The sequence below is a fragment of the Solanum tuberosum genome, unplaced genomic scaffold (genome assembly GCF_000226075.1).
Source record: "Solanum tuberosum cultivar DM 1-3 516 R44 unplaced genomic scaffold, SolTub_3.0 scf00566, whole genome shotgun sequence".
NCBI lineage: Eukaryota > Viridiplantae > Streptophyta > Magnoliopsida > Solanales > Solanaceae > Solanum > Solanum tuberosum.
In genome coordinates this window covers 170019-193455 of record NW_006239496.1, presented here as the reverse complement: position 1 = coordinate 193455, position 23437 = coordinate 170019, and the positions used below count along the sequence as shown (strand labels likewise).

At 32.9% G+C, this 23437-nt stretch overlaps 2 protein-coding genes and 1 pseudogene across 2 annotated transcripts; all 3 read left to right on the top strand.

The window, feature by feature from the left end:
• The first annotated feature begins 674 nt into the window (after positions 1-674).
• LOC102603491 (adhesive plaque matrix protein-like) lies at positions 675-1950 on the top strand (annotated as a pseudogene).
• Positions 1951-6808: 4858 nt separating this feature from the next.
• Positions 6809-12371, top strand: LOC102603152 (uncharacterized). Its single transcript, XM_006365750.2, has 12 exons — positions 6809-7691; positions 8545-8747; positions 8834-9031; positions 9590-9661; positions 9865-9960; positions 10034-10113; positions 10233-10308; positions 10470-10680; positions 10777-10973; positions 11118-11226; positions 11360-11449; positions 11553-12371. The coding sequence occupies exons 1-12, from the start codon at positions 7172-7174 to the stop codon at positions 12296-12298; spliced, it is 2598 nt and encodes an 865-aa protein (XP_006365812.1). The 5' UTR covers positions 6809-7171; the 3' UTR covers positions 12299-12371.
• A 464-nt stretch (positions 12372-12835) lies between these two features.
• LOC102602816 (probable anion transporter 5) lies at positions 12836-16889 on the top strand. The gene is made up of 2 exons (XM_006365749.2): positions 12836-13099; positions 15059-16889. The coding sequence occupies exon 2, from the start codon at positions 15151-15153 to the stop codon at positions 16477-16479; it is 1329 nt and encodes a 442-aa protein (XP_006365811.1). The 5' UTR covers positions 12836-13099; positions 15059-15150; the 3' UTR covers positions 16480-16889.
• The last annotated feature ends 6548 nt before the right edge of the window (positions 16890-23437 follow it).

Here is a 23437-nt window from a genome sequence, read left to right as displayed (position 1 = left end):
TAAGAAAAATTGATTGACTCAAAACTTGATGTAAGTAAGGTTTGATCCCGGGAAATAGATTAATCTCTCGTAGGGAACTTCTTCCCCTTAAAATGAATCATACATGATGGAAGTTTAGATTAATCTGAATCAATAAATTCCGAATAACAAAAATTATTAAACCAAATAAAAAAATTTAATATTTATGACATTGGAAACAATAACTTCCAATTTTTCATATTTGTATCAAAACCTAATCAAACGCAAAATAATATTGTATGGTTAATGGTCCCATGATGTGAATTATAAGTCTTGCTCAAAGCATCTAAACTACATAAAACTAATGGACGATATTTGTTAGGCCGACACACATCAACTCTCAAAATTTTATTTAATCAAATTTTCATTGTACCAATAAAAAATAAAACAAGAACAACATTCTTGGAAGTTATAAAAGTTTGGATTTAAATTATTAAATAGAGAAAAATTGTACTAATTGTTCATGGCTTCCCATTATCTCAACACCTTAGTGGAATAAAATTAACCAAAAAAATGGAAAAATCTTATTTGAGAGAATCCAAACAACAACAACAAGTCAACATCTTAGTTAAGCTATATAAACACCTAGTTCCTCATATTTAAAACACAAGAAAAAAAAAATATAACCATCTAACCTTAAAATACAAATCTTCTAAATGGGAAGCCAAATGAAGAAGCAATGGCCTCAATTTGCTTGTGCTTTGGCATTTTTCTTGATTGCCACATGCACTATGGAATATTCACCTTATTCTTATGAATCATCAGAGTCAACATACAATAAAGTATCAAGCACACCGGAAAAGGAAGATGAGGTGCCATCTTTACCGAAGAATGATTACTACAAGAAGCCAATAGTTCCAGAACATAACTACAAGAAAGTACCCTCAATTCCTGAACAGGAATACAAGGTGCCCTAAATGCCTAAACAGGAATACGAGTTTCCATCTTTGCCTAAGAACGATTATGGCAAGAAGCCATCAATTCCACAAAATAACTACAAAAAGATGTCATATTTTCCAAAGGTTCCCTCAGTGCCTAAAGAGGAATACAAGGTGCCTTTTATACCAAAGAATGACTACTACAAGAAACCATCAATTCCAGAAGATAACTACAAGAAGCCAAGAAGGTATCATTTGTTCCAGAGGTACCCTCTGAGCCTAAACCAGAATACAAGGTGTCGTCTTTGCCAAAAAATGACTACTTTAAGAAATCATCAGTTCCAGAAGATAACTACAACAAGGTGTCATTTGTTCCAGAGGTACCCTCTGAGCCTAAACCAGAATACAAGGTGTCGTCTTTGCCAAAAAATGACTACTTTAAGAAATCATCAGTTCCAGAAGATAACTACAACAAGGTGTCATTTGTTCCAGAGGTACCCTCTGAGCCTAAACCAGAATACAAGGTGTCGTCTTTGCCAAAAAATGACTACTTTAAGAAATCATCAGTTCCAGAAGATAACTACAACAAGGTGTCATTTGTTCCAGAGGTACCCTTAGTACCTAAACAGGAAAAAAGGTGTCTTCTTTACCAAAGAATGACTACTACAAAAAGCCTTCAGTTCTAGAAGATAATTACAAGAAGGTGTCATCTATTCCAGAGGTACCCTCTGAGCCTAAACCAGAATACAAGGTGTCATCTTTGCCAAAAAATGACTACTTTAAGAAACCATCAGTTCCAGAAGATAACTACAACAAGGTGTCATTTGTTCCAGAGGTACCCTTAGTACCTAAATAGGAAAACAAGGTGTCTTCTTTACCTAAGAATGACTACTACAAAAATCCATCAGTTCCAAAAGATAACTACAAGAAGATGTCATCTGTTCCAGAGGTACCCTCAGTGCCTAAACCAGCATACAAGGTGTCGTCTTTCCCAAAAAATGACTACTTCAAGAAACCATCACCCTCTCCATCACCGCCACCTCCATATTATTAAATTTTCATCTTTCATGCTCAACATGTTTCAATGAAGTCATTCCCCAACTCAACATATATAACCAAATTGGTTCTCATAGTTGAAGGCATGGCATCTAAATTTGCATTTCTTTATTCGTTGTTAATTTTTTTCATTTGCAATTGTTTTGTCATTTAAACAGTATTTTGAAAGTTTCTAGAGAATTGTTTCAATTGAATACACCATGTTCTTTTCATTGAGAGTTTATGTGTTTTCAATTAAATAGGATGATTAATAAAAATCTTGTATCAACACAACTATTAATTGATGACCACATCAGGAGTCAAAAAGAATAAAATCAATATTTATTATCAAAGTAACTGAATTTAATGCTATAACATCTACACACTCACAAGCCAATATATAAAATTATACTATATGATACTTTAAATTAAAAGTATATATATGACATGGGAATTAAATGCATATAACTAACATTTGAATGCATTAACTAACAATTCCTAAACTTTATCCTATTACCAATAGAGAGAAGCAAAAACCCACAAGAAAAATAATCTTAAAATAGTACTATAGATATATACTTTTTAATCTGTCTATTATTTTTGGTGATAAAAGCATTTATTATATGGTCCCGTGATGTGATGAATTATAAACCATAAAAGCAACAAGTACATGTAATGGACCCAACTTTCCAACTCAACTGATTATGACATCAATAATAGAGACATCATTCAAAGGTACATCTCTAATGTATAATGTCGATTCAATTGAATTTGGTATTTTTTTTAGGATATATATAGGTAGGTGCGTACACATATAATATGGATAAAAAATTATTAAAATCTCATTTTCTTTTGTAATAATAGCAGCTGTTCAGGTCAACTTGTCCATATGATTCAATCAGGGCATGAAGTTTTGGTGGTATAAGGAACATCGAAAAATTTATCTCAATTGATTTTTTGTGTGTTTATTTTTTTTTCTTATATATATTTTGAATTTCAATTTAATAAAATTCTTGAGTCTATCTCTCTACTATCAAATTTGAATATTTTATAAGTGGCCTGCTATCTGCCATTAACATAATCACCGAATAACTTTGTTCATCAAAGACGCTCAAGAAGTTTGAAGAACTCATATGTTGTTTTAGTTAAAATTTTGACAAATAATTATAAAATCTGATCATATAATTACAGAAGTGTATTGAGTTCAATAACGAGAATATAAAAATAAAGTCTAGTTTAAATTTTGAATTTATTGCTAATTATTCTAAATTTAATATGGTTGGAATATATATCATTCACTCTCTTGATGTGAATTAATTAACTTATCAAGAGTCTATAACCACAAGTATATGTAATAGACCCAACCATCCAATTCAATTGATTTTGACATCAAATAATAAATTTCCAACAAATTATTTATCGAACGATATCGTCCACAAATATAGTTGATATAACAGATTGAATTATACTTGCAAAGATTCACAAACTAAGGAATCAAAGTTGCACATATTTCAATTATTTTAAACTTAATAGTATGTGTTTAGCCAAATATATTTTGCAATAATTTCTTCAATATTTCAAATTTTGGCCATATAGTACCAAAACCTGTTTGACGATAATTTATTTTATTTAGTCACAGTTTGAGGCTTTGAGCACGGGGATGAATTGATTGTTTATAAATCGTACAATTTTAATCAAGAAAATGATTGGTCACTTTTGTGTGACTATCAACTTGGATGCTTCATCAAAAGTTCCAGAGTGTAAATTAAAAAAAAGAAGAAAAAAAAAATGAAGTAAGTATCTTTAAGTACTTTCACCTCATATTATTTGTCTTTTATATAAGCTGCTTATTTATTTTAGGGAAAATTAATATTCATACAATCATATTATCACTTATAATTTCGTTATTTGCCGTTTTACATAACAATAACTACTAATAAAATGTAAAATGAGAAAAATAATAATTTTGTTTTAAACTTCAAAAATGATAAATAAATTAAAATAACCATTTTTAAAAATTTCAATAAATAATTTAAGATGGAGAAAATAACAACATATCGTCCTAAATGTAATGTAAGAATTTAACTCTTCTATCATTTTACTATTTTATGCCCTAGGCATGTATACAGTATACCTAATACTCTCTTTGTCCACTATTATTTATCTACTATATTAAATTAGATGGTCAGTTTCAAAAAATTAAAAGATAATTTATCACTTAATTCCTAATTTATTTTTACAATCGATTATAATCAAAAAGTAATATAGTAAACTTATCATTTTACTATATTCAAAAAGTGCTTCCCATTAAATAAGACTTTATACGACGTAAATCTAAAATTATTTTTCATTTAGGAAAAAGAGGAGAAAAAAAGAACACGAGGTTGGGTGGGTTGAAGGGGAATATTCATAGAGTTGATGACAACTAGCAAGAAAGTTTGGAATTATAAAAAGAGGAAAGGTAAAAAAGGACTAAAAAATGAATTGAAAGTACACCTCTAATATAGTTATATACTTCTTTATAAGTATTGATTTAAATAAATTATTCGAAATATGATAAGACATTTTATCACATTATATACTTTTATTTATTCATGAAGCTATTTTCCCTCCACTATTAATATATTTTGATTTATCATAAAATATTATTGATCTTAGTATTTTGATTACTAATTTCACTTTTTTAAAGCGTGACTTAATTTTATATTTTGTTTTTCTATTTTCTACAATCTAATGTTTTATATTTAGTTTTTCTACTTTCTGCAATCTATTATTTTATATTTTGTCTTTTCACTTTCTACGATCTAATCTTTTGTATTTAGTCTTTCCACTTTCTTGACTCTAATATTTAATATTTAATTTTTACTTTTTACAATCTAATATTTTATATTTAATCTTTCTACTTCTACAATCTTTTATATATATATATCCTCTGATTTTTGGCTTACTTAGTTTATTACATTATTAAATTACTAAGAAAAAACATGTAAATAAAATTCAGAAGCAAGGAATCTCATTTACTTCCTAACTTAAAATCGGATTTGTCTCGATTTTGTTACAATATTTTTTAATATTAAAATAATACCTCACGTTTAAGGTTTTTTTTTTGTTTTTTTGTGTGTGGTGGGGGGCAATTGCCTCGAAATAGGAATATGAAATTCACGGGTGATCACTTTAGTCCAATTCACAAATCACAAGATAACATAAAACAATGAAAATAATGCCAAAAGTTCCTACCCACCTACATCTCCCCAACAAATAAATATATGAAAAATATTTAAGCTATTATGAATCTATCAGGTAATTTATTTTTCTTCAAAAAAATCTATCAGCTTTTCATCCTTTTTTCTTACACTACTGATAAAGTTATTACTTGGTGCACAAAGATCACCGTAATTAAAATTTCTTTCTTGATCATGATTATGATTATGATAATTGTTATAAATAAATAATATAATGTAAAGATATCAGAGCAAAGTATATAGAGAGATAATAGATATACTATTCAACTTTTGGACTAATATATGAATACATTGAATTGACTTCTTATTCTAGAAAAATGAAAGTTGCCTGATTGCGCAAGATATTTAATTACATGCTTATCAATTATAAGTCTATTCAAATGCATGCTTATTCGAGTGTAAGTTTATCGAATAGCATATATACCTATTCAATTGCAAGCTTATTCAATATTAATTATTATTATTTTAATGTGTTCAATCATTATATTTTCATTATAAAATAATATTACAATTATGATCTCAAACTTTAATATTTATTAATTTTTTAGCTAATACTTGTATTTCGTATAAAAAATATTTGATTTAGTTGAATCATGGAGTCTAATGTTACATCAAAGATCATTATACCTTGCTTTAAGTGATTTAGTTTCAATTTTTTTTCTTGCTAGATAGGTATATATAGACAATAAGCAAAATGAAGATATTGAGTATTTAATGATAGATTGACTTTCATTTTCAATCTCCTATTTTTTCCTCTTATTGAATTTTTTATTTTTTTAAAAGCAAAAATAATAGATTATCTCTTTTTTAATCGATAATTTTTTTTTAAAAGAAAAATATTCGATTGAACAATTTTTTTTTATCTGTGTAAAGATATACTTTGAAGTTTTCGATTGATGTATATGAAGTATGAAGGAAAGACATCATTATAACTTTCTTTTTATTTATTGAACATGAATTGAAGAGAAAATATTTATTTAAAAGAAATTAACATTTTAAATAGTCAAAAATAATAAATAAAGATATGATTAAAACAGTCCAGAGGGACTATCTAGCAAATTTAAGAAGATATAACCACTTTAATGTAAGATCATAATATTAATAACTATTTTCTTTATTTGCCTCAAATTTTGTATTGAGTCAAAAATTACGTTACATCATCAATAATTATTTTCTGTATTTGGTTCAAATTTCGTATTCAGTCGAAAATTAAGTTACAATATTAATAACTCTTTTCTTTATTTGCCTCAAATTTAGTATTCAGTCAAATTAAGACATTATTTGATGTTTAAATTTGTTAGAAAATCTTGGCACCACTACCTAAATTAACTCCAACAACTCATCCATGATTCTCTTCTGTCAATATCTATATTTTACTGACCCTTTGATTTTGTATATTATATATGTATATATCTATATCTTTTTTGTCTTAGCTTAAACTCCATTCCTTTTTTGTCTTATTGTTTAAGCTCCAAGAGCATTTTATTTGTGAAAGTTCAGTTTTGGAGTATAATAATTTTGAATTTAATGTGTCTTATTGTTTTTTTTTTTTGCTCATTTCTGTTATGGGGTTTTAATTTTCTTGTTTTTTTCTGCTCTATATATTTTTTTGCTTTCACTAGTGACAAAAAAATATCTATAGTTTGTGGATTATTTTTTGTTATACAATAAAAACCAATTCTTGCCTTTCACGGGACTCTGGTATTTAGTTGGTTCAATTGTCAACATTTTTTATTCATTGATTGCTATAAATTGGTGGGGTTTGGTTTTGCTCTCTTATTATTCTAAAAAAAAATATTGATTGATTTTTTTTGTTCTAATGTTCTTTAAAGGTACAATCTTTATGAATTTTGAGGTTTGAATGAGCTTGTGGGGTTCATTGTTTTGATCAAAATGAAGTCTTTTGTTCATTAAAGGTACATTTTTTTATTGAAATTTGAGTTTTCTTGAGAGTTTACAACTTTTTTGATTCATTGGGGGTTCATTTTTTTGATAAAGATGAAATCTTTAGTGTTCTTGAAAGTGTGGGGTGTGGTGTTTTTTGCTATGTTATGTGGGGGTGTTTTGAGTAAGGAGTGTACTAACGTTCCTACTCAATTATCATCACATAGTCTAAGATATGAGTTGTTATCTTCAAAGAATGAATCTTGGAGAGAAGAGATGTTTTCTCATTATCATTTGACTCCTACCGATGATTCGGCTTGGAGTAATTTGCATCCTAGGAAGATGTTGAGGGAGGAAGAGGAATTTGATTGGGTGATGATGTATAGAAAGATTAAGAATTCTGGTGGTGTTAAAGCGATTGATGGTTTGTTGAATGAAGTTTCACTTCATGATGTGAGATTAGAACCAAATTCAATGCATGGAATAGCTCAACAGACTAATTTGGAGTATTTGTTGATGTTGGATGTTGATAGTTTGGTATGGAGTTTTAGGAAAACTGCTGGTTTGGAGACTCCTGGTGATCCATATGGAGGTTGGGAGGCTCCGGGTGTCGAGCTTCGCGGTCATTTTGTAGGTTAGTCCTGTATTTTTTACATCTTTCTGTATTTCTTGAATAATTCTTGTTGAGGGTTAATTTCACGTATGGTCACTTGTGATGTACTCATTACTTGTTGTTCTTGTAGAATTCATTGCCATGTATGACGTTTGTTTTGCCTGAAAAAACTACAGTTTTATTGAGCAACTTGAAATCGAAAAACGCATATTGAAATATGGCTTAAATCAATATTTACCAAAGATTTGTTAAATTGCTTCCCCTGCATTCCTCCTTTGTACTCATTTAAGAACAATGTATTGCGACTAGTTTCTGTTGATGTCCTGAAAATATGATTCTATAGAATGGCTTGCTAGAATCTTTTACTCCCTCCATCCCAATTTAAGTGTCTTAGTTTGCCTGGGCACGGAGTTTAAGAAATTAAAGGGAACTTTTGAATCTTCTGGATTTAAAGATGTGTGTAGTCCTTTAAATCTTGTGGTCTTAAACTTGCCACGTAGAATGTTGGAATCGGAGAACTTACTAAATGTAGAAAGGGACACTCTTTTTGGGACAGACCAAAAAGGAAAGGTGTAGCAATATCTAGCACTTCTCATTGAAATGAGCTTTAACGAAGAAGTGGAAATGTATATTGCCGAGCCCAACTTGTTTGGGCCTGAGGCGTAGTTGTTGTTGTATCAATTTCTAATACTGAACTAATGACCAGAATACAGTAGCATGTTTAATTGGTTTCCCTTTACTTGTTGCTTCTCAGTATGTGTACTTTCCGACCATTTAAGATAAGTTTTTGGCATTTTTACTTCATTCAATTATACGTGCTCATATTCGTGTATGATTTATTTATTTACTGACGTTAACTGTGTAACTTGAAAAGGTCATTACCTTAGTGCCTCAGCATTTATGTGGGCTAGCACACATAACGACAGCCTCAAACAGAAAATGTCTGCTGTTGTTTCTGCGCTATCTGCCTGTCAGGAGACAATGGGCTCGGGATATCTATCCGCTTTTCCATCTGAGCTTTTTGACCGCTTTGAAGCTATAAAACCAGTATGGGCACCATACTACACAATCCACAAGGTGAAGTAAACTAACTTGTTAAAAAATCTTGTATCTATATCTGTTTTTGTTCTTGAATAAGCGGCTTATTTCATTGGATATTACAGATATTGGCTGGTCTCTTGGACCAGTATATGGTAGCTGGTAATGATCAAGCTTTGAAAATGACTACATGGATGGCCGAGTACTTCTACAATCGAGTGCAAAATGTGATAACAAAGTATACCATTGAACGACACTGGCTATCCTTGAATGAGGAAACTGGTGGCATGAATGATGTTCTTTATAAGTTGTACAGTGTAACGGTACGTATATTATGTCAAATGAACTGCCTTACAATTTTTTATCTTTCTAGTTTCTGTTGTATAATTTCTGTTCCAATTGATGTCGACGTCACATATGAGCACACGTGAACTGATTTCTTGTTTGAAATTCTCAATTAAACTTGAATTAGATACAAATGTATGTGAATTTTGGGCAGGAATCTGTATATTTGTTCTTCTTTACATTTGCATTTTTTGTATTCTGCGCCTTGTGTCCCGTTACTTCTTTTTCCGAACTGCTTTGGACTGTTTTTCCTTGATCTGGGAGTCTATCGGAAATAGCCTCTCTACCTCTGCGGTAGGGGGTAAGGTCTGCGTACATCTACCCTCCCCGAATCCCATTTTATGGGATACACTGGATACGTTGTTGTTGTTGGATTCTGCACTTGTGTGTCAAATGTAATGCCTATCGGACCAATGATAAAGATTACATATTTTCGTTTATGTCTGATTTTCTTTGCGACAGAGAATCTTTCAAAGCGAATATATGTATACAACTCAATTATCCTGACTTACCACTTCCTTTTATTGGTTTTGCAGGGCAATTCAAAGCATTTACTGCTGGCTCATCTTTTTGACAAACCATGCTTTCTAGGACTCTTAGCTTTAAAGGTGTAAATCGCACTTCTCCGCGAATTCTAATTCACTGGCTCACATAAAAATGTTGTTTTTAGTGGTTATCCTAATTACCATTCTGTAAAACTCAACTGGATGTGTTATAATAATCAACATATCAAAGAAAGAGTACTTAATTGTTTCGTCTAGAGGAGACGATCCATTTCTTTCCCATTTCCTAATATCTTTTATTACAACAGGCTGATGATATAGCAGGTTTTCATGCCAATACACACATCCCAGTTGTTGTTGGATCTCAAATGCGCTATGAAATTACTGGGGATCCCCTATACAAGGTAAATTGATTTGCTTTTCAAGTTGTTTGACAGGAGGTTCGATCTTCTTAAGTTATTGAACTTTGTTTGACAGGAAATCGGGATGTACTTTATGGATATCGTCAATTCTTCCCACAGCTATGCAACTGGTGGGACATCAGTCGGTGAGTTTTGGTAAGAGCCAATCCAAGAAATTTAACTTAATTGATGCATCAGTTTTGTTTCATGTTTGATTAAGTATACTTCTTATATGCACAAAATTAGCTCCTCTTTGACATTTTGATCCTTATCAGGTCCGATCCAAAGCGGTTGGCCAGCACACTACATACCGAGAATGAGGAATCCTGTACGACCTATAACATGCTGAAGGTGTGTTATAAGATTTTGTCTATTTAGAAATGAAAACTTTCATAGGTTCATTTCTCAGTGAAATGAGAAATAGAGAAAGGAGCAAAGTACTATTGCAGTTTATATTTGTTCATAGGTGAAGAACCAAGTGATGTAAGTGTTTTTGTTTGATGTCTCTGTAGGTTTCCCGACACCTATTCAGATGGACCAAAGAAGTGGCATATGCTGATTACTATGAACGCGCATTAACAAATGGTGTACTCGGCATCCAAAGGGGAACAAATCCTGGAGTTATGATATATATGCTTCCACTTGGTCGTGGCAAATCCAAGGCTCAGAGCTACCACAATTGGGGAACACAGTTCAATTCCTTTTGGTGCTGTTATGGGACAGGTGATTATCTGACCTTCTGAGTTTACCTTTAAGATTCGTAACCTATGAAAACCTGTAATGATTTTAACATTTGGTTTCCCTTTGTGTCCTTTAAAGGAATTGAATCATTCTCCAAGTTGGGAGATTCTATATATTTCGAAGAGAAAGGGAGTTCTCCAAGCCTCTACATTATCCAGTATATACCTAGCTCTCTTGATTGGAAATCTGGACAGGTCTTGGTGAGTCAGAAAATCGAGCCTGTTGTTTCATGGGATAATCGCCTCCGAGTGACAATTACAATATCTTCAAATGGGGTACGTGTTCATTCTGTCATGTTTATCTTCAATTTATTGCCGAATTTCATTTTCATCTAGCTGATCAAATAGCATGTAGGACAACTTACCTTGAGTATTGTCTTTTGAACGATCAGTAGATTATATTCTGTATGTTTCTTTCAGCATTCAAGTGGTGCAGCGTCTACGTTGAACTTGAGAATACCGAGCTGGACACATTCAAGTGGCGCAAAGGCAACCTTAAATGGAAAGGATTTGTCTCTACCAGCAGCAGGTGTGACATTTTCTTTCATCTGATGCCTCTTTATTATCATCAAATCATTCTCTCTGCTTAGTTATAGTCTTTGTACAATTGATAACCTTAAAGAAAGAATTTTATGGTGTTTCGTTTCTACTCGTTGATGCAGGTAATTTCCTGGCTATAACCAAAACTTGGGGTCAAGGCGACAAAATCACTCTCGAGCTACCCATGATTCTTAGAACTGAGGCCATACAAGGTACTTCTTTTGTGTGTTTCTACTACTCTTATCAGTTTTTTGTGTGGAGAAGACATCTCGCAGTTGTGTTATAGCTAAAAGAAATTCTTGTGTGATGCTTCAGATGACCGTCCTGAATATGCATCCGTTCAGGCAATTCTTTATGGTCCATACCTTCTTGCTGGTCATTCAAGTGGTGATTGGGACATCGAAACAAAATCAACCACTGCTCTTTCGGACTTGATCACTCCTGTCCCAGCTGACTATAATTCTGATTTGATATCTCTGATGCAAGAATCCAGTAACTCAACATTCGTTATGACAAACTCTAATCAGTCCATTCAAATGGAGAAGTACCCTGAAGCTGGAACAGATGCTGCTGTTAGCAGTACGTTCAGACTCATTTCACTCGACAAATCATCTGTCAAGCCTTCACAACAAAAAGATATCATTGGAAAACAAGTCATGTTAGAGCTCTTTGATCTCCCTGGATTGTTCATTTCTCATCAAGGACAAGAACAAAGTCTCGGGATTGCAGCCTCCTCAGACGATGGTGGTTCCTTATTCCGTTTGACAGCTGGATTGGATGGGAAGGACAATACAGTTTCTCTCGAGTCTGAAGCAGAGAAAGGGTGTTTCATCTATAGCAATGTGGACTACCAATCGAGTTCAACTGTCAAGCTTAGCTGCAACTCGGAGTCCTCGGATGCTGGATTCAAACAAGCATCAAGTTTTAAACTGGGAAATGGCATTAGTGAGTATCATCCTATCAGTTTCGTGGCGAAAGGGGCAAAGAGAAACTTCATTTTGTCACCATTGCTTAGCTTTAGAGATGAATCTTATACTGTGTATTTCAACATTCAATCGTAGAGAATGTTGTAGATCACAATAATAAATTCAAATATTTGCCTATAATCATAAAAAATGTTGTTTACTTGTCTAATGTTTTGATTTAGAGATATGAGATTTGACGAATCTCGAGTATTATAGAATCCTTAATTTATCCTAACAAAAGAGTATTCAGTATCTGACTGCAAATCGCTAAGCAAAATTAAACTGGCTTGAAATTGAAACGTAGTTGATTGATTGATTCACAATGAAAATTGCTCATAGACAAATGCAGATAATCAAAATGCAAAGTGTTTATCAATATGACAATAAAGATAAGTGCAAGTAAGGGATGCTACTTTTAATTGTAATGCAATTAAAAAGACATGTAATTTTTGCTCCGAACAGACTTAAATCATGTTACTTATAAACGAACAAACCATAAATATGTAAGATGAACCGACATTTTTGGCTCAATAAAAAACGAGAAATAATTAAATCAAACTATTATCAAATGATAAAACTATAATGAATTTCACGTATTTAAATGACATAACCCCTTTGCCTATTTGTAAAAAATAAAAAAATAGAGTCCTGCGCTCGTAAACCTCTCTTTGTCAACTCTGGGTACCTAAAAAAAAAAAAAAAACTCTGGGAACCTACGACTTAGCCCCCCACCAGACCTTCCCCAGTCTCTTCTTCATCTAGAAAACCCCTCTCTTCACAATGCTGTTTGAATTAACAATTAAGATTTTGGCCATGGAGGTGACAGTGATTTCTTGATCTTCAGTGAAGTGTTCGTGTTCTTGCAAATACCCAGTGTCAAGTTTCTTCTGATTTGTGGTAAAATTTTAAGCTTGATGGTGTTTTATACATTTTTGAAGTAATCTTTTTGTGTTTTGAGCTTGTGGGTATTGTGAATTTCTGTTTAATTTGATAAATGGGGTTTCTTTTTCATAGATTTTAAGGTTTTGGGGGGACTTTTCGTTGACCTATTGAGAGGTTGGTAGTAAAGATGCGATCTTTGTCATTGTTTCACTTTCTGTTCTTGTTTAGTAACTTCTATTTATTATTTTAAAACTGGATTTATATAGCTGAATTGATTGATATTTCGATAAGAGTTGACAACAAAAAAATATTTTCTTGCTTCTCACATGATGCTGAAAATGGGAATAGGGTGGGGGTGGGGGTTGGGGTTAGATTGTTGTTAGAGCGTCGTCCCACATTAGTTGAAGGAATATGGTGTTTGCAATCCTTAACTCGTGAGCTGAATTTTGGAATTGAGTTAGATGTAAGCTCCAGAGTGAGATGCTGGAAATGGGAATGGGGGTAGGAATATGGTGTTTGCAATCCTTATCTCGTGAGTTGAATTTTGGAGTTGACTATAGATGCAAGCTCCAGAGCGAGATGCTGGAAATGGGAATGGGGGTAAGATTCTTGTTAGAGTGTGTCACATTAGTTGAAGGAACATGGTGTTTGCAATCCTTAACGTGTGAGCTGAATTTTGGAGTTGAGTAAGATGCAAGCTCCAGAGCGAGATGCTGGAAATGGGAATGGGGGTAAGATTCTTGTTAGAGTGTGTCACATTAGTTGAAGGAACATGGTGTTTGCAATCCTTAACGTGTGAGCTGAATTTTGGAGTTGAGTAAGATGCAAGCTCCAGAGCGAGATGTTGGAAATGGGAATTAGATTCTTGTTAGAGCGTTCCACATTAGTTGAAGGAATATGTTGTTTGCATCCTTAACTCATGAGCTAAATTTTGGAGTTGAGTTAGATGCAAGCTCCAGAGTGAGATGCTGGAAATGGGAATGGGGGTAAGATTCTTGTTGTGTATTTTGGACTATACGAGGGAAAGGAATTTGAGGTGTTTTGAAGGGCAAAACTACTTCTATCCGGATTTTGAAGTTTTAATATTTAAGTAATTCCACTACATGTTGTAATTTGGTGGAGATGTATAATGAAGGAAAATTGGTAGATTTTATTTACTCACTGCAAATATGAGCTTCATTGTAATGTTTTAACAGTAGTACAATTCTCGGTGCTGAAGCCATATGAAAAGTCTTTACTTGCTTTAAAAATAAAAAGAAGGGTTTGAAGTTGAGTAGGAAAATAAAAAACTTGGAGAAACTTATGGTTGGCGATATGTTAAAGCAATCTCTAGCAATGCTAAGGATATAGTTAAATGAATTTTAGATTAGCAGGTGTGATTTTCTGTGGTAGTTATATTCTTGCGACAGCCAATTCTCTGACATCCTTCTATAAAGTGATCAAATCTTCTTCTGTCCATTAGTTATTTGAGGAATTCGTAAACCTCTGAAACTTCAGATAAAGGCTACTTCTTAAAATAATTTGCATCATTCAGAACCCTCGCAACTGTTAGTAATATCTGAAACTATGTTGCTCATTCATCAAAAATGTTAATAGGTGCATTTCGGATCCTCCAAAAGTAGTGCATTTTTGGAGGATCTGTTACATGTGCAACAACATTTTTGAAGAGTCCGAGCAACATACATCTGAACAATGTTGTCTTAGATTCTTGGATTTGAAAGTCTAAATTTTGCAGTAAAAGTTGTTTCTTTGATGTGATATTGTTGAGTTGAAATGCAACATCTGAGTTATACCATTTGTTTTCAGTTGCATTTTCCCTACCTTCCGTGCGTTTCTCCCTTGTTTCCAGTATTCCCCTGTTTGGAATCTCTTTGAGTTGCTTTTGCATGATTCACTACAAATGTTTGATATCTATATGGTTAAATTTTACTAAAATGAGATGTTTTGATCTGACTCTTTCTTTCTGTCAATTAGTTTCAAGCCTGCTAAACATCACTGTTTAGTGGATTACTCAACAGAAATTCAAGTCATCTAGTGTATGGCTTGCATTTACAAACTAGCATATAATGGGCAGCAGTCGATTTCCAAGGCGCTATTTAATTGTATTTTTGATGTTCATCTGCACTTCTGTCTGCTACATAGAGCGGGTGGGCTTCTCTATTGCGTATACTACTGCTGCTGATGCTGCAGGAGTAAATCAGAGTAGCAAAGGTGTGATTTTGTCAACCTTTTACTATGGATATGCATGCTCACAAGTACCTGGTGGTTGGGCAGCTCAAAAGATTGGTGGACGGCGTGTCCTCCTCCTTTCTTTTCTCTTATGGTCTTTGACATGTGCTTTTGTACCACTTGACCCAAACCGAACAATGGTCCTGGTAATAGCCCGTTTGCTCGTTGGTGTGGCCCAAGGTTTCATTTTTCCATCCATCCACACTGTCCTTGCACAGTGGGTACCGCCGCATGAAAGATCAAGATCTGTTTCCTTTACAACTTCCGGAATGTACTTGGGTGCAGCTATGGGAATGCTTATGCTTCCTAGTCTGGTGAAGTATAGGGGTCCGCAATCTGTATTTCTTGCTGAAGCAGCTTTAGGTGCAATGTGGTCTCTACTCTGGTTCAGTTATGCGGCTGATCCACCTCGTTCTGAGCATCCAAAAGCAACTGCGTCGGGTTTTGGGGAAACCCTGCTGCCGCTCAAAGGGAGTTCAAAGTTGAAAGCAGAGAATGGAGTACATCCCACCAAAACTCCAACAATCCCATGGAAACGAATTGTCACGAGCTTACCAGTTTGGGCAATTGTTGTGAATAATTTCACCTTTCATTATGCACTTTACGTGCTCATGAACTGGCTTCCGACATACTTTGAATTGGGTCTCCAGATCAGCCTTCAAGAAATGGGCTCTTCCAAGATGATGCCCTACTTAAACATGTTTCTATTCTCAAATATTGGCGGAGTAATCGCAGATCACTTTGTCACTAGGAGAATCTTGTCTATAACTAAAACCAGAAAACTTTTAAACACAGTGGGTTTCATCGTAGCTTCTCTTGCATTGATGGCTCTTCCTTACTTTAGAACACCTGGCGGGGCTCTGTTCTGTTCCTCCGTGGCTCTTGGTTTCTTAGCGTTAGGAAGAGCCGGTTTTGCAGTTAATCACATGGATATTGCTCCAAGGTATGCTGGAATTATTATGGGAGTTTCAAATACAGCTGGTACACTAGCTGGCATTGTTGGAGTTGATCTCACTGGTCGACTACTTGAAGCTGCTAAAGAGGCCCAGTTGGATCTTACCAGTCCAGAAAGCTGGACATCAGTATTCTTCATTCCGGGGCTGCTCTGCATTTTCAGCTCTTTTGTATTTCTAGTACTATCAACAGGGGAGAGAATTTTCGACTAAGGTTTTGTGCAGGTATATCGTTGTTTTATCTTTCTTATTCTTGGAAGAAGCAGTTCAATGAGGAAGTATACATAGTCTAGGATTTGCAGTTCAAATTCGAAGGTTGTCATCAATAGTAAGTAGCTACTGAGGTCATTCTTACATTTTTAACCTGAGTTCTCATATGGTTCTATCTGCATACATTTGTAGCTTAATCGAATGATTCTTCAGTATTTTCGAGATGTTGTTCTTGGCTAAGCTGTTATTAATAAATGTAATGTTCATCCTATTTCAATGCAAATTTCAGAAAGTAGTTCATGTATCATAGGGAAAATAAAATGCTCAGCTACTTCCATTTTTGGTGTTGCTGAACTGTAATATCTAAATTTGTATCACTAGTTGAAGAATTGAGCTCCTGTTTTGACACTAAACTCTTGTTCTGTACTTTGCACAAGTGTATTTTTCCTTCTTGCCTTCCACGAGGCTGGGGTAAGGTCTGTGTACATTCTCCTCTCCTTATACTCCTCTCCTTTTCTTTTTTTCTTTGTCATTTGATATGATTGTTCCCTAGGGAACATCTCTGACAAATATACCAGAAATTTTTGCGGGTTGATCCTTTTTTGGTGCGGTTGCTTAGTAAATAACTTCTTTTTATTTGACATAATACAAATATAGACACCTTAACTTGGTCTCAAATGGCACTAAACACTACAAATTTGAGAATGCACATCTAAACACAACTCGTCCCACTGTGTCTCATGGACACTCGATTCTTATAAGTTGGAGTGTTCAATTGACACAATGAAGATGTGTTGAGGCGTATAGACATGCATCTGCAAAATTGGAGTATTCAGTTGCCAATTGAGATCTGTAAGATGTCTGTCTAACGTATTACGCATTTTTACTTCTCTTGCAACATATGAACTTTTTAGATTACGGTCTAAAGATTCTTTTTAAGCATGCATGAGAATTTTAAGAGAAAATATTAGACTATGGTCTAAAGAATTTTGTGAGCTATGTCTGCAAGTGTAATTTCTAAAGGGAATCCCATAATTAGATTAATGAAGCCCATTATAATGTGGCTACAGTGTAAACTCTATTATCTGTTGCTATTAGTGTAAAGCAAAATAGATTTGGTGGGGATAAATTCCAAAAGTAGAAAAATCTTTGCATTATTGATTTTTGGCACATTTTATAATGAGATTTGTCTCTTTAATTCCTAGCCATTCTATTAGAATTTTGATTCAACCAATATAAATATATACAATATGCTGGCAATACACAATGAAAACATTCTAAAAACATACTGCTACATCTTATCGATACAAGTATTAGCTAACTCTATCCACTAAAATTTAGACATATCGAAAGAATTACCTAATATTTCTATCTCCGCAGGAATTTGAACCTCATATAGATGAAAATGAAAGATGTATTTATTTTTCCCTTAGGTTCAGGTGAAACATGTTGTGGTTTGTAATTTATTCTCTAAAAGATATTTTTTATTTTAAAAGTTAACATTGTCGTTAAAAACAAAAGTGATATGTTCAGCTTTTTTTGAAACGTCAAAAATATATATGAACCATATAAAGATCTTCTTCACAAGAAAGAGATATTACTCCTAATTCTGTTATTTAATTTTTGGATTGTAACATTGATAGGGACCTCACATAACGTACTTTAATGTCTCATTGCTATTAGTTTTTCTTTACTTTTTTTAAAAAATAATAATTAGTTGGTCCACTAACGTCTTATCTACGTATTTATAAGTCATAGTTTAGTTCGATGTTTTTAAATTTTTCATAAAAGAAGCGCTTCTTGCGTCTGTAGTTGTTGCTACTAAAATAACGAAATCACCAAAATATTCATGGGCGTTACACACAAAAAACAGAGAAAATCGCTTAATTCCTTTAAATTAGTCCCTAAATATCCAAAATGGACTCCGAAAATAACGAGACTGTACATACTGCTCCCCCAGCTCCCCACAGAGGGTTCCATAAAGGTTCCGCAGAGAAATCGTTCAGAAGCCATATCACCAAAATATTCATAGGCAAACACACACAAAAACTGAGAAAATCGTCTAATTCTTGTAAATTACCCCCTAAATGCCCAAAAGAGACTATGAAAATGGTGGGACTGTACGTACTGCTCCCCCAACTCCCTACGGAGGGATCCATAACGGTTTCACAAAAAAATCGTCCATAAGCTATATCACCAAAATATGCATGGGCTAACAACACACACGAAAAATTGAGAAAATCGCCTAATTCCTGTAAATTGCCCCCTAAATATCCAATTTGGACTCTGAAAATGGTGAGACTATACGTACTGCTCCCCCAACTCCCTACGGAGGGTCCATAAAGGTTTGACAAAGAAATCTTCTGGAAGCCATACACCAAAATATTCATGGGCTAACACACAAAAAAAATTGAGAAAATCATCTAACTCCTGTAAATTTCCCCTGAATGCCCAAAATGGACTCTTAAAATGATGAGATTGTACGTACTACTCCCCCAATACCCTATGGAGGGTTCCATAAAGGTTTCACAAAGAAATCGCCAGGAAGCCATATCATCAAGCTATACATGGGCTAACACACACGAAAATTTGAGAAAATCGCCTAATTCCTGTTAATTTTCCTCTAAATACCCAAAATGGGTTCCGAAAATAGTGAGATTGTACGTATTGCTCCCCAACTCCCTACGGAGGGTTCCATAAAGGTTTTGCAAGCCATATCACCAAAATATTCATGGGATAACACACACAAAAACTGAGAAAATTGTCTAATTCTTGTAAATTGCCTCCTAAATGCCCAAAAGGGACTCTGAAAATGGTGAGACTATACATACTACTCCCCCAACTCCCTACGTAGGGTTCCATAAAGGTTTCACAAAGAAATCATTTGAAAGACATATCACCAAAATATTCATGGAATAACACACACAAAATTGAGAAAATCATCTAATTCTTGTAAACTGCCCCCTAAATGCCCAAAAGGGACTCTGAAAATGGTGAGACTATACATACTGCTCCCCCAACTTTCTACAGAGGGTTCCATAAAGATTTCAGAAGAAAATTCGTTCAGAAGCCATATCACCAAAATATTCATGGGTTAACACACACGACAAATTGAGAAAATCGCCTAATTCATGTAAATTACCCCTTAAATGCCCAAAATGGACTCTGAAAATGTGAGACTGTACGTACTACTCCCCCAACTCCCTACAGATAGTTCTGTAAAGGTTTCGTAAAGAATTCGTCTGAAATTCATATCACCCAAAATATTCATGGGCTAACAGACACAAAAAATTGAAAAAATTGTCTAATTCTTGTAAATTGACCCTAAATTCCTAAAATGGACTTTGAAAATGATGAGACCTTACATATTTCTCCCCCAACTCCCTACCGAGGTTCCATAAAGGTTTCACAACAAAATTGTTCGGAAGTCATATCACCAAAAAATTCAGGCGCTAACACACATGAAAATTGCCTAATTCCTGTAAATTTCCCCCTAAATGCCCAAAATGAACTTCCAAAATAGTGAGACAGTACGTACTGCTCCCCCAACTCCCTACGGAGGGTCCATAAAAGTTTCACAAAGAAATCGCCAAGAAGCCGTATCACCAAAATATTCATAGGCTAACACACACGAAAAATTGAAAAAATTGTCTATTTTCTTAAAATTGGCCCTTAAATACCCTAAATAGACACTAAAAATGGTGATAATGTACGTACTTCTCCCCCAACTCCCTACGGAGGGTCCATAAAAGTTTCACAAAGAAATCGCCAAGAAGCCGTATCACCAAAATATTCATAGGCTAACACACACGAAAAATTGAAAAAATTGTCTATTTTCTTAAAATTGGCCCTTAAATACCCTAAATAGACACTAAAAATGGTGATAATGTACGTACTTCTCCCCCAACTCCCTACGGAGGGTTCCGTAAAGGTTTTTCAAAGAAATCGTTCAAAAGTCATATCACCAAAATATTCATGAGCTAACACACACACAAAAAACTTAGAAAATCGCAAATGCTATTCTTTGGGTGTGCAGGAATTTTCACTCCAATGCAATTATCCGTAAACTATATAAGAGAAATAAATCATACTTGATGAGCCTCGTACGACGAACCCAACCGAGAAGCATGGAATGAATTTCAAATTCGAAACAACCCATTTAGGAGATCCGTGCTCGACCAATCCACCAACACCTTTTCTTTTGAAAAAGGAAAAGGATAGTAATAATTTGGAATACTATTATTTAATTTTGGGAATTAGGCAGTTAATGATATATCAAACACATTTATTTAATTAGTTACGTTAAACAAAAAATATTATATATATATAATCAAACCGAAAAGAGAAAAAAACAAACCAAACAAAATTTATTTTGGTTCGGATTGGGTTACGCTTCTTTAAAAACAAAAATCGATAAATTCAAACCGAATGTACAAAAACAAAATCAATCCGTAAAACTGAATGCACACCCCTAGAACACACTATAATAATAGGTATACTAAAAAGTCTTCATATTTCACCGACTAATCTTTCCTAATTCACATTTTTTATTGAAAAAAAATCTTTATTAAGTAATACGTGTTACATAAGGATTCAAAAATTATCGGATCGTCAATTAATTTATCCTAACAAAACAAAAAATACAGCTATTAATTTGACTAATATATTAATTTATTTCAACGTATATACCCTACATATATATGATTATAATTTCTCTTTATTTAGCTTCAATCATGGATATAATTAAGTTCATGATATTTCTTTTGGAATTGAAAAATTGGTAGTAGTTGCTTCTTGGTGACAATATTGAAGGTTTTTTTTTTGATTGTTTTAAAAAAAAATTAAAAAGATTCCCCTACTTCAGTAGACAGTGAATTCTTTTAGGTGATGAAAATTGTGTCCCGTTATTGATGACAAATGTATGATATAATATAGGGTTAAAAATGAATTTTTTATCGTCTCTTTTAGTTAATTGACTAACTTCGATCGATCTCAATATCTAATTTATAGGTCAAATATGTCGTCTAAATATGTTTCTTCTCTTAATCTATTTCGATTTCAACTCGATTATAACTTGATAATGAGTTTTGAGGGTAAATAAGAAATTAGGTCACAATTATTAATGAAGCATTTAGTTCCTATCCTCCAAAATGTTGGGCTAAATAGTCAAACTTTCTAAAAAAAATTAATTTAAAAGCAAAAGTCAAGCTCCCTATGAGGTGTTAATGTCTTAAATACGTTATGAAGGACAACAATTAGGACATATACTGTGTTACGATATTGAAAAGTTTGATTTGACAAGTTCAATCGGGTGAATATTTTAAAGCGATAGAGAAAAATACTAAAATCTTGCTATTCATTATCGAAATTATCTCATTTTTAAGAGTTCAGATCAAATCGGTTGTTTTTTTTTGTGCACCTCGTAAATTTAACTGGTTTTAATTAACATGCCAAATAAAGACAAAACCATAAGGAATTAATTAAGAAAAAAAAGTAGCTTACTTCCAACTCTAATCTCCGATATTAAAGGAGTTTAATTCTTATTATAGTTGTCATTATCATACTTTATATACTTTAATAGATTACCAAATCTACCTTGTAATTAATGGACTGTTTAATTTATTCAGCGCAGATGATTAAATATTAATTAATTAGTAATATTTTATTTAAGCCAATCACTGAGTATACACCTGTGTACTTGGTTGCCTCGACAGATCAATTTTTTAATTAAAAAGTTAATCAATTTTTTAATAAATAAAAAGTTTCTTTTTTTTTTCAAGTACGCTAATTATTCTCACCACTTTAAATCATAGTTTGAACTTAATTAGTTTCATTGTTTTGTTATTTTAAGGACCTGCAATTATTTATTTCGATCTTTAATAAATTTCGATTCAGTATAATAATCCACAAAATATATAGAGATATAAGCGTGCTCGATCAAGAAACCACCTTCTAAATGGATTTCTCTTAAATCTATTTGTAATTTTCAACTGTTTTTCAGTTAAAATATCTTGATTTGTCAATTCTTTCAACTTCATTCAGTCAAAAATAATTTCCCTAAAACTACAAGGATTTGTTTCTTTCTTTTCCCTTTTGAGGGCTTAGGGGTCAACTAAAAATGTGGTCCAAAATTTGTACATAGACAAAATTGTTTAAATTATGAATTATTCTCCTTTAAAATAAAAAAATAAAAAAATGATAAATTAACTACTTTCCCTATTATATATTATTATAATATAATTATTTGAAGAATCAAATATTTTTTTCTTCCATCACAATCTTTTTAGTCATACAATATTGTAATTTTTTAAAACTTATATTTAGCTTGGTCATAAAAAATATATATTATATTTAGCTTCTGACTATTTAAAGTTTACTTTAGAAAGTTAAAAAGAAAATAAACTTTCATTAAAAATTCTCAATAAGCTTTTGCAAAAAAACAATAAAGCCCAACATTTTTTTTATCTCGCATTCGATATCCCATTGAATCTTTGTCTAATTCGAATTAACGTCATTATAAGATTCATTAAAGAAAAGAAGCACTCTCTTTTATATATTTTTTTCATTTGTAGAACTCGAACTTGTTAAAAACCGAGGAATTTGCGAACTCAAACTTGAGATCTCTAACTAAAAGTCGAGGAATTAGCGAACTCAAACTTGAAATCTCTTGTTAAAAGATGAGGAATTTGCAAACTCAAACTCGAGATCTCTTATTTTTTTGAAAAACTTGAGATCTCCAGTTAAAAGTCGAGAAATCCTATTCATTTCACAACAAGAAATATCTCCAAATTAATTAAATAAGGTTACAATTAATATGTTAAAACAAATATATACAATAAATACTTCATCATATATAGTGCTAAAAATAGAATATAACAAAAATAACATCCCAGATCTCTCTGTTGCTGCTATTCTCATTGGCTCTGTACTTTTTTCCCCTTACACCCCTTACCCCCACCCC

Bases quoted from the DNA above. Each gene is read 5' to 3' on its own strand.
- LOC102602816 (XM_006365749.2), top strand. From the start codon at position 15,151: ATGGGCAGCAGTCGATTTCCAAGGCGCTATTTAATTGTATTTTTGATG.
- LOC102603152 (XM_006365750.2), top strand. From the start codon at position 7,172: ATGAAATCTTTAGTGTTCTTGAAAGTGTGGGGTGTGGTGTTTTTTGCT. The intron at 10,114-10,232 runs GTAAGAGCCAAT...GATCCTTATCAG, and splicing joins ACATCAGTCGGTGAGTTTTG to GTCCGATCCAAAGCGGTTGG. The intron at 11,227-11,359 runs GTGTGACATTTT...TCGTTGATGCAG, and splicing joins TTTGTCTCTACCAGCAGCAG to GTAATTTCCTGGCTATAACC.